General features: G+C 41.8%; 4 protein-coding genes across 7 annotated transcripts; all 4 read left to right on the plus strand.

The window, feature by feature from the left end:
- Positions 1 to 117: 117 nt before the first annotated feature.
- LOC128429830 (immunoglobulin kappa light chain) lies at positions 118 to 3,533 on the plus strand. 2 transcript variants are annotated; one of them, XM_053415661.1, is made up of 5 exons: positions 118 to 1,232; positions 1,338 to 2,027; positions 2,115 to 2,240; positions 2,834 to 2,868; positions 3,328 to 3,533. In XM_053415661.1, exons 1-5 carry the CDS (start codon positions 1,175 to 1,177, stop codon positions 3,445 to 3,447), a joined length of 1,029 nt encoding a protein of 342 aa, XP_053271636.1. In that variant the 5' UTR covers positions 118 to 1,174; the 3' UTR covers positions 3,448 to 3,533. The 2 variants fall into 2 exon arrangements, with proteins under 2 accessions (XP_053271636.1, XP_053271635.1); XM_053415660.1 differs by having other exon boundaries at positions 2,834 to 2,867; positions 3,324 to 3,533.
- Positions 3,534 to 4,386: 853 nt separating this feature from the next.
- Positions 4,387 to 7,101, plus strand: LOC128429834 (uncharacterized). Its single transcript, XM_053415665.1, has 5 exons — positions 4,387 to 4,804; positions 4,913 to 5,602; positions 5,688 to 5,813; positions 6,408 to 6,442; positions 6,900 to 7,101. Exons 1-5 carry the CDS (start codon positions 4,747 to 4,749, stop codon positions 7,017 to 7,019), a joined length of 1,029 nt encoding a protein of 342 aa, XP_053271640.1. The 5' UTR covers positions 4,387 to 4,746; the 3' UTR covers positions 7,020 to 7,101.
- Positions 6,954 to 10,628, plus strand: LOC128429831 (uncharacterized). Of its 3 annotated transcripts, XM_053415663.1 has the most exons (6): positions 6,954 to 6,993; positions 8,235 to 8,340; positions 8,448 to 9,137; positions 9,222 to 9,347; positions 9,940 to 9,974; positions 10,430 to 10,628. In XM_053415663.1, the coding sequence occupies exons 2-6, from the start codon at positions 8,283 to 8,285 to the stop codon at positions 10,550 to 10,552; spliced, it is 1,032 nt and encodes a 343-aa protein (XP_053271638.1). In that variant the 5' UTR covers positions 6,954 to 6,993; positions 8,235 to 8,282; the 3' UTR covers positions 10,553 to 10,628. The 3 variants fall into 3 exon arrangements, with proteins under 3 accessions (XP_053271638.1, XP_053271637.1, XP_053271639.1); XM_053415662.1 differs by lacking the exon at positions 6,954 to 6,993 and having other exon boundaries at positions 7,256 to 8,340; XM_053415664.1 differs by lacking the exon at positions 6,954 to 6,993 and having other exon boundaries at positions 7,256 to 8,340; positions 10,433 to 10,628.
- Positions 10,611 to 16,361, plus strand: LOC128429836 (uncharacterized). The gene is made up of 5 exons (XM_053415670.1): positions 10,611 to 11,884; positions 11,993 to 12,682; positions 13,266 to 13,379; positions 13,690 to 13,733; positions 13,845 to 16,361. Exons 1-5 carry the CDS (start codon positions 11,827 to 11,829, stop codon positions 13,962 to 13,964), a joined length of 1,026 nt encoding a protein of 341 aa, XP_053271645.1. The 5' UTR covers positions 10,611 to 11,826; the 3' UTR covers positions 13,965 to 16,361.
- Positions 16,362 to 18,182: the final 1,821 nt, after the last annotated feature.

Raw genomic sequence — 18,182 nt, forward strand, 5'->3', positions numbered from 1 at the left:
CCACTCCCTCTAAATATAAAAGATACTTCTTGAACTTAACCCCAAGTTGTTTAACAATTTCCTACCTGACATGTGAGGATCTGTATTTAGCCTCCGTGTGGTCAAAAGACCGTCTGCTCTCTTTGATTGAGCACTTTCATACAGGAAGTCTCTGCAGTGTCTTCACTACACCCCAGTAGACTACTTCAAGTGAATAGCAAGGAAATTACCAGAAGTCGACAAAAAACTACATCACCAATGCTCTCATCAAGCAGTGTTGATGTTACTCTTATGTTAGAATTGTTACCTCCACTAAGGAGGTTATGTTTTCACCCCTGTCTTGGCTGCTTGGCTGCTTGGGAGGAGGACAGGACGTGGGCCAAAAAACAACCCATTCAATTGAGGTGCAGATCTGGACAAAAGGGGCTGATCCAGGATTCGTTCATCACTTCTCTTCATTGCCTAAATTGTAGAGTAGTAGAAAAGTTTAGAATTTAGTCCATGATTTTATTGTTGACATCAGACTTTTTTATACCATGTGGTCCCTGTTGTAACCTCAGGTCCACGGCAAAGGCCCTAATAACCATTCCACATTCCCAGCTGGAGCAGCAGAGGGGACCAGGTCTTTTCTGTTAGAGCCCCCCCTCTTTGACAGATGGATCTCCATCGGAAGATTGTTCCAAACTCCTTATCCACTTTAAAGATACATTTTAAAGTTGACCTGTCTTAGTCCTTCGGGTCTGACTTCACCTCTAACTTTTAGTAATATAATTTAATCTATCTCCGATCTTACCAACTGATTGTTATTCAATCATGTTAGAATATATATATTTCCCCAAAAATGTTATAATCTGTAACATTCACCTCCTTATATTTATGCTCTCATGTTTTCTTTTAAATATTTTCTATTGTTTGCCCTCAATTCTTCACTTTTAAGTGGTACAGCACCTTGTAACTGTGCTTTGATAGGTGCTGTATGAATAATTGAATACAATTGTAGTAGTAGTAGTATTATGTACTCTAACTGCTTCAGATGTCTCTCACCATTTGATTCTTTGTAAAGAAAAAAGATTCACATCAAAGGTAGCAGTGATCATGTGATCAGTGTTGCCTTGCTGGCCAATCAACACAAGTCTTTACTCTGAAGAGAGGAGAAAGTGTCGGGCTGTTTGTCATTCAACACGACGATTTCAACATGAAGACATCTCCGAAGTTCGTTCTCTACCTGACATGTTTCTTCTTGGGGAAAATGGGTGAGTTGTGTGTTTTATAAATATTCAATCAACCTGATGCTGATTACCATTTCATGCTGTCAAATAACATTAACATTAACTGGCTTTTCTCCTTTTTCTCTTCAGTTCAGATGCATCATTATACCTTGTCTCATCAAGACAGTGGATTTATATCGGCTGATGTTGGAGACAACTTGACTTTTCAGTGTTTCTATGAGGGGAATGACGAAAATATCTGCTGGTACAAACACACACCAGGACAGAAACCTCGAATTATCTCAAAGACGTACAAATTCTCTAAAGATTTTCCTTTATTGAATGAATTCAAGGACAATCAACGCTTCACTGTGGAAACTAATGATCTTGTGAGTCGCCTCAATATCTCAGATCTGAAGCTTTCAGACTCAGCTACTTACTACTGTTTAAAGGATAAAAGATATGTGTATGACTTTATGGAGGGCGTCACTGTCAGTGTGAAAGGTTCAGGGTTTAACATCCAGGCTGTGGTGCATCAGTCTGAGAGCATCCAGCCAGGAGGCTCTGTGACTCTCAGCTGTACAGTTCACACTGGGACCTGTGATGGAGAACACAGTGTTTACTGGTTCAAGAACTCTGAAGAACCTCAGCCAGGACTCATTTACACCCAGGGAGACAGGAACCATCAGTGTGAGAGGAAACCCGACAATCAGACACACACCTGTGTCTACAACTTGTCAATGGAGAGACTGAACCATTCTAATGCTGGGACCTACTACTGTGCTGTCGCTGCATGTGGACACATTGTGTTTGGAGACGGGACCAAAATGGACTTTGAAGGTAACTCGAATTTAAGCAAAGATAGTAACATTTGTAAAATAGTGGTGTAAAGCTCACTAATGTCTCCTGATGTCTGGCTCTCTGCAGAGGTGGTGGACTATCTTCCCTTGGTGTATTTCCTGAGCGGAGCTTTGGTGTTCACCACAATCCTGGTTGTTTCTCTGGCTTACACAGCACAAAGAGCGCTCAAGACAAACTTCTGCCAGGGCTCAGGTGGGATGTTCCTCATTATTTATATTTGTTGGTGTGAATTCAGTTTGCATGATATTGGAGAACAGCAAATATCTTCATAAGTTAGTGTTCCAACATGTTACTTGGACATCTAGATTCATTGAAAGAAAGTAAGGGAAATCTCAAATGGTTTATTCACATGTTAAAATATTTGTGCTTATTCAAGTTCGCTGTAACAAACACAACCCAGCGCTACCTGAGGCTGATCAGAGGCCAGATTGATTGAATCTAGTGCGCTGTTGGGACTTAGTGCCAGTGTAGGCTCTTTCAAGTGCCTTTCTAGTTGTTCTCTAAAACAGATTGTAATGGCAGCATCATACATTCAGGTTTTAATATACTTAATCGTACATTGCTGAAGATGACGTTCAGGAAAACGTTGTCCATTCCACAGATTGAGAGCTGTGATAAAGTGCTGTGGTTTGTTTCCTCAGTACTGCACAATGACTCAATCTCAATGAAGTGATGGACACATTTACTTCATTACTTCTGATCCAACTAAGTAAACAGAGTCACCCCACCTCCAGTTTACTGCATCTTGAATAAGATTTGTGTTGTTGTCTTTTGTCACAAACTAGAATCTCAAGCAGCTGCAGCAGCTCTGAATGTGGAGGTAAGTGTTAGTGTTGCAATACTTAAGAAGCTGGTCTCAATATCACATGTATGACATTAGTTATTATGTTTTTGAAATCTACATTAGAGGATCGATCATGGCTCAAAACATCAACTAACAGTGTTTCAAACATCTTGGAACCTGTAGGACCATTTCTTACGTAGAGTAAACCACTTGGGACGTCCTGACCTTTTCATATTAATTTACACCGTAACATTTCTGTTGCAAAAGTGTATGTGCTGCTATGGGAGTTGTCGGGCATAGACAAAATAAATAACTTTCCTTTGTGTCTTAGACCCACCTCCCAACACCACATTCTATGGGTGTTTTTTGAATTTCCAGGTACTTTGGGGTGAAGACAGACTTTAACTATTCTGTTCTCAACTCTTGTCTACATCAGTTATGCTTAGACACACGTCTTCCTAATATGACAAATTCGTTTATATGTTTTATTGGCAGGGTCATCAAGATGAAGACAACCCACATTATGCTGCTTTAATGGAGCACAGCTTCAGCAGAGCAAGAAGACAAACAGACAGGGATGGGAGTGAATGTGTGTACACCAGTGTAAAGCAGTAGAGCTGAACATCTTACACTTCCATACATGATGAATGTAAAGCTCCTCTATGCAAAACTAATAAAAGATTTAAAAATTGTTTAATTGATTTGATGTTTTCAGTTGCCATATTTTCCACTCCCACTAAATATAAAAGATACTTCTTGAACTTAAGCCTAAGTTGTTTAACATTTTCCTACCAGACATGTGAGGATCTGTACTTAGCCTCCGTGTGGTCAAAAGACCGTCTGCTCTCTTTGATTGAGCGCTTTCAAACAGGAAGTCTCTGCAGTGTCTTCACTACACCCCAGCAGACTACGTCACGTGAACAGCAAGGAAATGAACAGAAGTTGACAACAAAAAAGAAAAGAATCACTAATGCTCTCATCAAGCAGTGTTGATGTTACTCTTATGTTAGAATTGTTTCCTCCACTAAAGAGGTTATGTTTTCACCCCTGTCTTGGCTGCTTGGCTGCTTGGGAGAAGGACAGGACATGGGCCAAGAAACAACCCATTAAATTGAGGTGCAGATCTGGACAAAAGGGGCTGATCCAGGATGTTTTCATCACTTCTCTTCATTGCCTAAATTGTAGGGTAGTAGAAAATTGTAGAATTTATTCCATTATTTTATTGTTGACTTCAGACTTTTTTATACCATGTGGTCCCTGTTGTAACCTCAGGTCCACGACAAAGGCCCTAATAACCATTCCACATTCCCAGCTGGAGCACCAAAAGGGACCAGGTCTTTTCTCTTAGAGCCCCCCCTCTTTGTCAGACGGATCTCCATCAGAAGATTGTTCTAAACTCCTTATCAACTTTAAAGATACATTTTATAGATGTGCTGTCTTAGTCCTTCGGGTCTGACTTCACCTCTAACTTTCATTAATATATTTTAATCTAGCTCTGATCTTACCTACTGTTTGTTATATATACATGTTAGACCATATATTATTTTACTATTTTTGACGTCTGTAACATTCGTTTCCTTATATTTGTGCTCCTGGGTTTTATGTTCATTGTTTTCTATTGTTTGCCCTTAATACTTAACTTATAACTAGTTAAGCTCCTTGTCACTGTGCTTTGAAAGGTGCTTTAAGAATAACTGAACACAATTGTAGTAGTAGTAGTAGTAGTAGTATTATGTACTCTAACTGCTTCAGATGTGTGTCCCCCTGTGATTCTTTTTAAAGAACAAAGATTCACATCAAAGGTAGCAGTGATCATGTGATCAGTGTTGCCCTGCTGGCCAATCAACACAAGTCTTTACTCTGAAGAGAGGAGAAAGTGTTGGGTTGTTTGTCATTCAACACGACGATTTCAACATGAAGACATCTCCGAAGTTCGTTCTCTATCTGACATGTTTCTACTTGGTGAAAATGGGTGAGTTGTGTGTTTTTTAAATATTCAGTTAGTCCTAATGCTGATTACCATTTCATTTCTGTCACATAACATTAACAGTTACTTTGCTTTTCTCCTTTTTCTCTTCAGTTCAGATGCATCATTTTATCTTGTCTCATCAAGACAATGGATTTATATCAGCTGATGTTGGAGACAACTTGACTTTGCAGTGTTTCTATAAGGGGGATGACAATAAAATGTATTTGTACAAACAAACACCAGGACAGAAACCTCGAATTATCTCAAAGACGTACAAATTCTCGAAAGATTTTCCGTTATTGAATGAATTCAAGAACAATTCACGCTTCACTGTGGAAACTAATGATGTTGTGAGTCGCCTAAATATCTCAGATCTGCAGCTTTCAGACTCAGCTACTTACTACTGTTTACAGAGTATTTCATATGTGTTTGAGTTTACTGAGGGCGTCACTCTCAGTGTGAAAGGTTCAGGGTCTAACATCCAGGCTGTGGTGCATCAGTCTGAGAGCATCCAGCCAGGAGGCTCTGTGACTCTCAGCTGTACAGTTCACACTGGGACCTGTGATGGAGAACACAGTGTTTACTGGGTCAAGAACCCTGAAGATCCTCAGCCAGGACTCATTTACACCCACGGAGACAGGAACGATCAGTGTGAGAGGAAACCTGACACACAGACCCACACCTGTGTCTACAACTTGTCAATGGAGAGACGGAACCATTCTCATGCTGGGACCTACTACTGTGCTGTCGCTGCATGTGGACACATTGTGTTTGGAGACGGGACCAAAGTGGACTTTGAAGGTAACTAGAACTTTAGCAAGATTGTGACAACTGTTAAATTGTGGTGGAAAGCTCAATAATGGCTCTGATGTCTGGCTCTCTGCAGAGGTGGTGGACTATCTTCCCTTGGTGTATTTCCTGAGCGGAGCTCTGGCGTTCACCACAATCCTGGTTGTTTCTCTGGCTTACACAGCACGAAGAGCGCTCAAGACAAACTGCTGCCAGGGCTCAGGTGGGGTGATCCTCATTATTTATATTTGTTAGTGTGAATTCAGTTTGCGTGATACTGAAGAACAGCAAAGATCTTCATGAGTTAGTGTTCCAACACGTTACTTGGACATCTAGATTCATTGAAAGATAGTAAGGTAAACCTATATGTGCATTCACAGGTTACAATATTTGTGCTTATTCACGTTCGTTTCCAACAAACACAACCCAGCGCTACCTGAGGCTGATCAGAGGCCAGTTTGATTGAATCTAGTGGACTGTTGGGCCTTGGTGCCAGTGTGCACGTTCTTTCAAGTGCAATTCTAGTTGTTCTCTAAAACAGATTGTAATGGCAGCATCTTACCTTCAGATTTGAATATACTTAATCGCAGAATGCAGAAAATGACATTCAGGAAATCATTGTCCATGCCACAGATTGAGAGTGGTAATAAAGTGCTGTGGTTTGGTTACTCAGTACTACACCATGCTTTAATCTCAATGAAGGGATGGACACATTTACTTCATTACTTATGATCCAACTAAGTAAACAGAGTCACCCCACTTCAAGTTCACTGCCTCTTGAATAAGACTTTTGTTGTTGTCTTTTGTCACAAACTAGAATCTCAAGCAGCTGCAGCAGCTCTGAATGTGGAGGTAAGTGTTAGTGTTGCAATACTTAAGAAGCTGGTCTCAATATCACATGTATGACATTAGTTAGTGTGTTTTTGAAATCTCCATTAGAGGATTGATCGTGGCTCATAACACCAACTAACGATGTTTCAAACATCTTTGAACCTGTAGGACCATTTCTTACCTAGAGTAAATCACTTGGGACGTCCTGACCTTTTCATTTTAATTTACACCGTAACTTTTCTGTTTCAAAAGTGTATGTGCTGCTATGGGAGTTGTCGAGCATAGAAAAATAGATAACTTTCATTTGTGTCTTAGCCCCACCTCCCAACACCACATTCTATGGGTGTTTTTCGAATTTCAAGGGACGTTGGGGTGAAGACAGACTTTAAAAATTCTGTTGTCAACACTTGTCTACATCAAATATGTTTAGACACATGTCCTCCTAATATGACAAATTACTCATAATTTTTATTGGCAGGGTCATCAAGATGAAGACAACCCACATTATGCTGCTTTAATGGAGCACAGCTTCAGCAGAGCAAGAAGACAAACAGACAGGGACGGGAGTGAATGTGTGTACACCAGTGTAAAGCAGTAGAGCTGAACATCTTACACTTCCATACATGATGAATGTAAAGCTTCTCTATGCAACACAAATTAAAGATTTTAAATCAGCCGAATTGATTTGATGTTGTCAGTTACCATATTTTCAACTCGTACTAAATATAAAAGATACTTCTTGAACTTAACCCCAAGTTGTTTAACAATTTCCTACGTGACATGTGAGGATCTGTACTTAGCCTCCGTGTGGTCAAAAGACCGTCTGCTCTCTTTGATTGAGCGCTTTCATACAGGAAGCCTCTGCAGTGTCTTCACTAGACCCCAGCAGACTAAGTCACGTGAACAGCAATGAAAAAAAAATCACCAATGCTCTCATCAAGCAGTGTTACTGTTACTCTTATGTTAAATTGTTAGCTCCACTAAGGAGGATATGTTTTCACCCCTGTCTTGGCTGGTTGGTTGCTTGGGAGAAGGACAGGACATGGGCCAAAAAACAACCCATTCAATTGAGGTGCAGATCTGGACAAAAGGGGCTGATCCAGGATGTTTTCATCACTTCTCTTCATTGTCTAAATTGTAGAGTAGAAGTACATTTTTGAATTTAGTCCGTGATCATATTGGCGACTTCAGTCTTTTTGATACCATGTGGTCACTGTTGTAACCTTAGGTCCACGTCAAAGGCCCTAATAACCATTCCACATTCCCGGCTGGAGCACCAAAGGGGACCAGGTCTTTTCTTTTAGAGCCCCCCCCCCCTCTTTGTCAGACAGATCTCCAGCGGAAGATTGTCCCAAACTCCTTATCCTCTTTAAAGATACAATTTATAGATGTGCTGTCTCAGTCCTTGGGGTCTGACTTCAACTCTAACTTTAATTAATATATTTTAATCTCTCTCTTATCGTACCTACTGTTTGTTATTTCTTTATGTTTGACTATATATTATTTTACAATTGTTTTAATCTGTAACATTCATATACTTATTTTTGTGCTCTTATGTTTTATTTTAAATATTTTCTATTGGTTGCCCTTAATTATTCACTTTTAACTTGTAACCTTGAAACTGTACTTTGAAAGGAGCTAAATGAATAACTGAATACAATTGTAGTAGTAGTAGTATTAGGTACTCTCACTGCTTCAGATGTCTGCCACACTCTAAATCTTTTTAAAGAACAAAGATTCACATCAGAGGTAGCAGTGATCATGTGATCAGTGTTGACCTTCTGGCCAATCAACACAAGTCTTTACTCTGAAGAGAGGAGAAAGTGTAGGGCTGTTTGTCATTCAACACGACGATTTCAATATGAAGACATCTCCGAAGTTCGTTCTCTACCTGACATGTTTCTTCTTGGTGAAAATGGGTGAGTTGTGTGTTTTTTAAATATTCAGTCAGTTCTGAGGCTGATTACGATTTCAGTTCTGTCACATAACATTAACAGTTACTTTGCTTTTCTCCTTTTCTCTTCAGTTCAGATGCATCATTATATCTTGTCTCATCAAGACAGTGGATTTATATCAGCTGATGTTGGAGACAATTTGACTTTGCATTGTTTCTATGAGAGTGATGACAATAACCTTTATTGGTACAAACAGACATTAGGACAGAAACCTCGAATTATCTCAATGACGTACAAATTCTCAAAAGATTTTCCGTTATTGAATGAATTCAAGGACAATCACCGCTTCACTGTGGAAACTAATGATGTTGTGAGTCGCCTAAATATCTCAGATCTGCAGCTTTCAGACTCAGCTACTTACTACTGTTCAAAGAGTCGTTCATATGTGTTTGAGTTTTTGGAAGGCGTCACTGTCAGTGTGAAAGGTTCAGGGTCTAACATCCAGGCTGTGGTGCATCAGTCTGAGAGCATCCAGCCAGGAGGCTCTGTGACTCTCAGCTGTACAGTTCACACTGGGACCTGTAATGGAGAACACAGTGTTTACTGGGTCAAGAACTCTGAAGAACCTCAGCCAGGACTCATTTACACCCACGGAGACAGGAACCATCAGTGTGAGAGGAAACCCGACACACAGACCCACACCTGTGTCTACAACTTGTCAATGGAGAGACGGAACCGTTCTCATGCTGGGACCTACTACTGTGCTGTCGCTGCATGTGGACACATTGTGTTTGGAGACGGGACCAAAGTGGATATTGAAGGTAGGAATTTCAGCAAAGAATGTGACATTTGTTACATTGTGGTGGAAAGCTCAGTAATGTCTCCTGATGTCTGGCTCTCTGCAGAGGTGGTGGACTATCTTCCCTTGGTGTATTTCCTGAGCGGAGCTCTGGCGTTCACCACAATCCTGGTTGTTTCTCTGGCTTACACAGCACGAAGAGCGCTCAAGACAAACTGCTGCCAGGGCTCAGGTGGGGTGATCCTCATTATTTATATTTGTTAGTGTGAATTCAGTTTGCCTGATACTGAAGAACAGCAAAAATCTTCATGAGTTAGTGTTCCAACACGTTACTTGGACATCTAGATTCATTGAAAGATAGTAAGGTAAACCTATATGTGCATTCACACGTTACAATATTTGTGCTTATTCACGTTCGTTTCCAACAAACACAACCGAGCGCTACCTGAGGCTGATCAGTGGCCAGTTTGATTGAATCTAGTGCGCTGTTGGGACTTAGTGCCAGTGTGCGTTCTTTCAAGTGCAATTCTAGTTGTTCTCTAAAACAGATTGTAATGGCAGCATCATACATTCAGATTTGAATATACTTAATCGTACATTGCAGAAAATGATGTTCAGGAAAACGTTGTCCATGCCACAGATTGAGAGTGGTAATAAAGTGCTGTGGTTTGGTTACTCAGTACTACACCATGCCTTAATCTCAATGAAGGGATCGACACATTTACTTCATTACTTATGATCCAACTAAGTAAACAGACTCACCCCACTTCCAGTTCACTGCCTCTTGAATAAGACTTTTGTTGTTGTCTTTTGTCACAAACTAGAATCTCAAGCAGCTGCAGCAGCTCTGAATGTGGAGGTAAGTGTTAGTGTTGCAATACTTAAGAAGCTGGTCTCAATATCACATGTATGACATTAGTTAGTGTGTTTTTGAAATCTCCATTAGAGGATTGATCATGGCTCATAACACCAACTAACGATGTTTCAAACATCTTGGAACCTTTAGGACCATTTCTTACCTAGAGTAAATCACTTGGGACGTCCTGACCTTTTCATATTAATTTACACCGTGACTTTTCTGTTTCAAAAGTGTATGTGCTGCTATGGGAGTTGTCGGGCATAGAAAAATAGATAACTTTCCTTTGTGTCTTAGCCCCACCTCCCAACACAACATTCTATGGGTGTATTTCGAATTTCAAGGGACGTTGGGGTGAAGACAGACTTTAAAAATTCTGTTGTCAACACTTGTCTACATCAGTTATGTTTAGACACACGTCCTCCTAATATGACAAATTCGTTTATATGTTTTATTAGCAGGGTCATCAAGATGAAGACAACCCACATTATGCTGCTTTAATGGAGCACAGCTTCAGCAGAGCAAGAAGACAAACAGACAGGGACGGGAGTGAATGTGTGTACACCAGTGTAAAGCAGTAGAGCTGAACATCTTACACTTCCATACATGATGAATGTAAAGCTTCTCTATGCAACACAAATTAAAGATTTTAAATCAGCCGAATTGATTTGATGTTGTCAGTTGCCATATTTTCAACTCGGACTAAATATAAAAGATACTTCTTGAGCTTAACCCCAAGTTGTTTAACAATTTCCTACCTGACATGTGAGGATCTGTACTTAGCCTCCGTGTGGTCAAAAGACCGTCTGCTCTCTTTGATTGAGCGCTTTCAAACAGGAAGTCTCTGCAGTGTCTTCACTATAACCCAGCAGACTACCTCACGTGAACAGCAAGGAAATGAACAGAAGTTGACAACAAAAAACTAAATCAGCAATGCTCTCATCAGGCAGTGTTGATGTTACTCTTATGTTAGAATTGTTTCCTCCACTAAGGAGGTTATGTTTTCACCCCTGTCTTGGCTGCTTGGCTGCTTGGGAGAAGGACAGGACATGGGCCAAGAAACAACCCATTCAATTGAGGTGCAGATCTGCAAAAAAGGGGCTAATCCAGGATGTTTTCATCGCTTCTCTTCATTGTCTAAATTGTAGAGTAGTAGAAAAGTTTAGAATTTAGTCCATGATTTTATTGTTGACATCAGACTTTTTTATACCATGTGGTCCCTTTGTAACCTCAGGTCCACGGCAAAAGCCCTAATAACCATTCCACATTCCCCGGCTGGAGCAGCAGAGGGGACCAGGTCTTTTCTGTTATAGCCCCCCCTCTTTGTCAGACGGATCTCCATCAGAAGATTGTTCTAAACTCCTTATCCTCTTTAAAGATACATTTTATAGATGTGCTGTCTTAGTCCTTGGGGTTGGACTTCCCCTCTAACTTGTATTAATATATTTTAATCTCTCTTTAATCTTACCTACTGTTTGTTATTTATTTATGTTTGACTATATATTAATTTACAATTGTTTTCATCTGTAACATTTATACTTATTGTTGTGCTCTTATGTTTTCTTTTAAATAGTTTCTATTGTTTGCCCTTAATTCTTCACTCACTTGTAACCTTGTAACTTTGGTTTGAAAGATGCTTTAAGAATAACTGAATACTATTGTAGTAGTAGTATTATGTACTCTAACTGCTTCAGATGTCTGTCACACTGTGACTCTTTGAAAAGAACAAAGATTCACATCAAGGTAGCAGTGATCATGTGATCAGTGTTGACCTTCTGGCCAATCAACACAAGTCTTTACTCTGAAGAGAGGAGAAAGTGTCGGGCTGTTTGTCATTCAACACGACGATTTCAACATGAAGACATCTCCGAAGCTCGTTCTCTACCTGACATGTTTCTTCTTGGTGAAAATGGGTGAGTTGTGTGTTTTTTCAATATTCAGTCAGTCCTGATGCTGATTACGATTTTATTTCTGTCATATAACATTAATAGTTACTTTGCTTTTCTCCTTTTTCTCTACAGTTCAGATGCATCATTTTATCTTGTCTAATCACGACAGCGTATTTAAATCAGTTAATGTTGGAGACAACTTGACTTTGCAGTGTTCATATGAGGAGAGGGACAATAGGATGAATTGGTACAAACAAACACCAGGACAAAAACCTCGAATTATCTCAATCATCTACAGATCCACTAAAATCATCTCATTAGAGAATGAATTCAAGGAAAGTCCACGCTTCACTGTGGGAACTAATGATGTTGTGAGTCACTTAAATATCTCAGATTTGCAGCCTTCAGACTCAGCTACTTACTACTGTTCAAAGAGAGAGATATATGTGTATGAGTTTATGCAGAGCATCACTGTCACGGTGAAAGGTTCAGGGTCTAACATCCAGGCTCTGGTGCATCAATTTGAGAGCATCCAGCCAGGAGGCTCTGTGACTCTCAGCTGTACAGTTCACACTGGGACCTGTGATGGAGAACACAGTGTTTACTGGTTCAAGAGCTCTGAAGAACCTCAGCCAGGACTCATTTACACCCACGGAGACAGGAACGATCAGTGTGAGAGGAATCTCGACACACAGACAAACACCTGTGTCTACAACTTGTCAATGGAGAGACTGAACCGTTCTCATGCTGGGACCTACTACTGTGCTGTCGCTCCATGTGGACACATTGTGTTTGGAGACGGGACCAAGCTGGAGTTTGATGGTGAGTCTCTACCAGAGACTGTCTCAATTAATGAATAGTGAGATTTACGTAGAAAGAGACGGGACTTTGGTTAAATACTGTATAGCAATAAATTGAAACAGTAACCCAGTTGGTCCTGTCTGTTGACCCAATAGATCTTCACAACCAGTGACAAAATATAATTTTTTATTGATGATTGTTATTGTAGCTGTTATTAGTGAAGATAGCGATGATCATAGTAGTGATGTTAATTTACTGTAATTATAAATAATAATTTATTAATTATAAGTACATATTTTTTTCTTAATTTTTTCGCCCAGATTATATTATTTTTACTATAATTATTATTTTTAAAATGGTTGAATTATTATTATTCTAAGATTATTAGTATTGTTATTATAATTAATAATAATATATGTTCTTTTAATATAGAAAATACACACAACACCCACACTGCTTTGTCATTCCGTTCTGTTAACTGTCCTGTATTCACTGTTGTTGTCCTCTTTGTTTTGTTTGTCAATGTCTTGTCTCTTGTGTTGCAAAGTAAAATGAACAATTCCAAAAAGACGAGACACAATTAGTAGAACTTCTTCTGTTGCAGATGAAGGGAACTGGCTGGTGTATTTCCTGAGTGGAGCTTTGGGATTCACCACCTGCCTTTTGCTGGCTGTGTTACTGTACAAGATAAACAAGAGAAGATGCTGGAGATGTTCAGGTAACCACTCATCTCTAGCTTGTGTTCAGTCAATTTTTTTTTTAGCCAAATAATAATATTAGTTTTTTTTTCACGGCACGTTTCTAGATAAGGACACCTTAAAATATATGAGAAATAAATCCATGAATCATGAATTAAAGTTAAACCAAGTGTTAAAAGTGGATTAGGAGATGCAAACACCACAATTCAATACGTACAACACAAGACTAGTTAAGAAGGAAACCCAGGTTAAGAGGTAAAGGCACCTAAAAGGACATATGTGAACACAAGAGTGACTTAGTCTTTATCTTTGTCTGTGTTTCATATCCAGAGTCTTGTACACAACCATCATCTCCCTCCACAACAAATGCAGAGGTAAATACAATCTTTTTAAGTGTGAAAATTACATTCGACAATAAAAAAAGTATTTAATATAATTAAAAAATTATCAGCAGCCATCTTGATGTACTTATATGTTGTTTCTAGGGCAACCACCATGCAGATGACCTCCATTACGCTGCATTAAATGTGAACGTGGCCAGCAGATCAAGACGACAGAGGGACAACACAAACGATGAATGTGTGTACTCAAGTGTTAAACTCTAGAATTGTTTTGTCTGGAACGGTCTATGTTTGAGATGAGGGATTTCTCAGTCTTTCTTTAGAGGTGGAGCATGATTCTTGTCTGTTATGCTTTTTTTTATCCTTTTTCCAAATATAAATGTGGCTTTTTTTGTGATTAATGATAAAAAAAAAAAACTCATGATGTAATTACACTAGGGCTGCTCGATTATGGAAAAAATCATAATCATGATTATTTTGGACTAAATTAAAATCACGATTATTCAAACGATTATTAATATGTGCCCTTATTCTGAAGTCTATGCTTCTTTTTTTTTTAATCACTTCCGGTTCCGGTAACCACCGAGGACGGCTGCGTGTCTTATTCCTCCGTGAAACCAGGCTATCGGTGCCCGGTTATTCAAACCCTTAATGATGGCAACCCTAACACTCTTTGACCGACTGACCGGCGCGGAGAAATGCGGGTCTGGTCTGACCGGTCTGAACAGCCAGGCGGGAGCGCGCTTGAGAATAGCGGTGCGTGGCGCTGTTTTTTTCACTGCCGATCACCACACACACAACTCGCCTCCTTCAGTTTACTGCTGCTTGAGAGTGAAGGCCAATGTATGCTTCTCCGTTTTGACGAACACGGACAGATAGGACCGCCCTCTCCAACGTGGAACACCCTCTCCGTGCCTCTCCGCGGCTCCTCGCAGAGCTTTTCGTGCAGCTCTCATTTTTCTAACTACACGTCGAAATGACGGACAGCCCACGGATAGCCCTTGGCTGTGATTGGTCCGCTAACGCCAGCATTTCGGAATGGAAACTTCCTGTTCCATTCCCTACATCACAATAAACCAAAATCACAACTACGACTCTATGATTAATGTGACAAGTGTGTTAAGCCAGTGGCGTTGTCCGGCTGACGGTGGCTGGTTAGAGCACTTACAGCATGTGTGTACGGACACATACGGTTATAACGAACTTTCACAACGGGGATAGCGGGCTAGCCACCATGCTAACTGTGGTGGGAACAGCGCAAAAACCCACTGACTTTAATCCCACGGCTGTCATGACACTGTTTCTCAAACACCGTCAGGTTAGAAGTAAACACTTGGTAGTAGTTAGTATCGGGTGTCCGTGCTGACTGTGTGTGGAAGCTGGGGGGAAGCTAGCTGCCTCCGTGTAGCTTCAAGCTGTTGCAGCTGTTGAATTAGCAACACAGTTTGGAAACAAGACCGGGGAACCGCTGCGTTAAGACACGATAACATAAGCATTTTGACCCGCTGGGTTTCACTTTATTCAGCAAAAACTGTCGCATCATCAACATCCTTTTTCTATTGTCATCGTTCACTGTGTGTGAGGAGCCGGGGGGGCGTAAATAAACCAGCGTGGACTTCTTCTATATACCTCATGAGGTAGGCTTCTCTAAGCTCGACTTCAGTTGCGCCATCTACTGTTCTGGCGGTGAATTGTTTTCACAACAAAAAGGCTCGTAGAACTATAAATCAAAAAGGGTCCGTCCGATCCGTCCGTCCGTCCTTCCGCAACGGACTCGGAGAAGCATACTGAGGCCTTGACTGCCGGTCAGCTGGGCCGCTGAATGCTTTGGGGGAAGGACTGAATTGCGCATGCGTGGCTCTTTCGAAAAAATGCCAGATAATCGTTTCAGTAGTTTGGAGATCGTTTGACCCCATAATCATAATCACGATTAAATTTCGATTAATCGAGCAGCCCTAAATTACACTTTTATTGTTAAACAATGTGTGTGTGTGTGTGTGTGGGAACGGCTGTGTCTCTGATCTGCTGTGTGTTCACATAGGGAGTGGGTCTACTGAGGAGCTGCTGCGTGAGGTTATGACTTCTGTATTTACTTCAATAAAGAATGTTTATTCTCAACTAACTGCCAGGACTCAACGATATGAAGCTGTGCATCTTCTGGTCCTACAACCAAACAATAAAAACCTGGTGTAAAGAATTGAATGGATTCCGTGGACAGAAACGCTACAGTGCTTTTTAATTTGAAATAGCTACAGGAAGTGTTTGTGACATATTCAACAGACATTGAAACCGCACGCAGCATGTGGAGGAAATAGGCGAAACCCCAAGCGCTGCTCTACTGGGTCCCGTGGCCGCCCTGACCTGAGCGACATAATGAAAAGAAACAACGTTCGGTCACATTTCCTCCAAGAGAGACGAGAGGAGGGCTAACATGTGGACACAAACCCCTGCAGAGTTGAGGCCCCATTTAAAACTTGCCTGTCAATACTTACAATTTAGTTTGTTGCCTCCAATCATTAAAGGGGACATATTATGAAAATTCCACTTTTGTAGTGCTTCTACATGTTAATGTGAGTATGGCGTGTCTACCGTCCCAAAAACTCTTGAAAAAAAACCCTCGTACGTCGAATGGGAATATGACCAGAATTGACGTCACAGTCAGTCTACATGGCATAGCCACCCCCCCCCCCCCCCCCCCCCCGGAGGCGGAGATCTGGCGGAGGAGGAGACCAGGGTAAATTTACGAGCCACAGCACCCTCCTCAACTCGAGGCGGCGGTTGTTAGCTTGGGAGCTAGCCAAAGGGGGACGCTAACCAGCCGGGGAGCAGGGTGAGGCGGAGGAAACAGAGCCTGCGGTCGGGGTAAGCCACAGCCCCCTCCTCAGCTCGGGCTCGCTGGGTGATGTCCGCGGGCTGCTGGCTCCATGTCAGCGGCTGCTTCTGGTGGACGAGTTGGTGCTTTTTCCGGGGACCTTTCGGTGTTTGTTTTCGGGTAGCAGCAGCGAGCTAATGCTAACTTCTGTGTGTGTGTTTCGCCCCGGTAGAAGCAGCATGTATGTGTTTAAAGTTGCAGCACTTTCATATTTACAGCAGTATTGCAGAGATATGTGGCACCCCACCTGTGGAGATGCCGGTGTTAGCTCCAGGGACGGGCCGGTGTTAGCTCCGGGGACGTGCCTGTGTTAGCTCCAGGGACGGGCCGGTGTTAGCTCCGGGGACGTGCCTGTGTTAGCTCCGCGGACGTGCCGGTGTTATCTCCGTGGAGGTGCCGGTGTTAGCTCCGGGGACGTGCCGGTGTTAGCTCCGGGGACGGGCCGGTGTTAGCTTCGGGGACGTCCCGGTGTTAGCTCCAGGAACGAGCCGGTGTTAGCTCTGTGGAGGTGCCGGTGTTAGCTCCGGGGACGTGCCGGTGTTAGCTCCAGGGACGTGCGGTGTTAGCTCCAGGGACGTGCGGTGTTAGCTCCAGGGACTTGCCGGTGTTAGCTCCAGGGACTTGCCGGTGTTAGCTCCAGTGACGTGCCGGTGTTAGCTCTGTGGAGGTGCCGGTGTTAGCTCCAGGGACGTGCCGGTGTTAGCTCCAGGGACTTGCCGGTGTTAGCTCCAGGGACTTGCCGGTGTTAGCTCCAGGGACGTGCCGGTGTTGGGGACCTTGGCTCTGCCGCATTGGCCACTTAGATGCTTTAGATTTGCTCCACGCAACCCGAGCTGCACTAACCGGTGCCGGTCACCAGCAGCTCCTTGCCGCCTCCGTCGCTCGCTTTAAAATAGACTCATACCCGGGGTTTTAAGTGCAAAAGTTGCAGCAGTGTTAGCCTCCAAAGCTGTAGCCCCCCACGATCCCTTTGTCTGTCTGTTTGTGTGCGCGCGCTCAGAATATATGCCCTGTATTAATAAATATACACATACAATTATATACTGTATACACAAATATCTAATGCATGTATTTAAATAATGTTCATCTTTACCAGAAGGTTTAGTAGTTTGAAAATTGTAGCTTCAATGAAGAAACACAACAAACGGATACAGGAATATATGTGTAGGACAGTGACTTAAAATGATTTTAACAACCTTAAATATGCTAAGGAGGGATTTAAGACGTGAAACTGGATGTGTGTGTGTGAGTGATGGGGGGGCGGGGCGGTGAGGGGGGGGGGGGGGGGGGCGGGGCACTCAAAACAGGTCAATGTGAGGAGGGCTGTTTTAGACAGGGTAAAACGGGTGATGTTTTAAATGATCCTTGTGGTATTTTGACCAAAAAATGTTACAGACATTTCAGTAAGACCCCAAGGAACCATATCAACTGTGATGAAATGGGCATAATATGTCCCCTTTAAGTATCGAGAGCAACTTTTCCCAATGAAGGGTATTACTCATACAGCAGGGACCTATAGATGTTTACAACCTCACCTTATGGGAACAAAACATGAGTCCAGATGATGTAAGTCACTTAATTCCGTATGTTTTAAGCTTCGGTTTAGGTCA

Source organism: Pleuronectes platessa, chromosome 23, assembly GCF_947347685.1.
Source record: "Pleuronectes platessa chromosome 23, fPlePla1.1, whole genome shotgun sequence".
Taxonomy (NCBI): Eukaryota; Metazoa; Chordata; class Actinopteri; order Pleuronectiformes; family Pleuronectidae; genus Pleuronectes; species Pleuronectes platessa.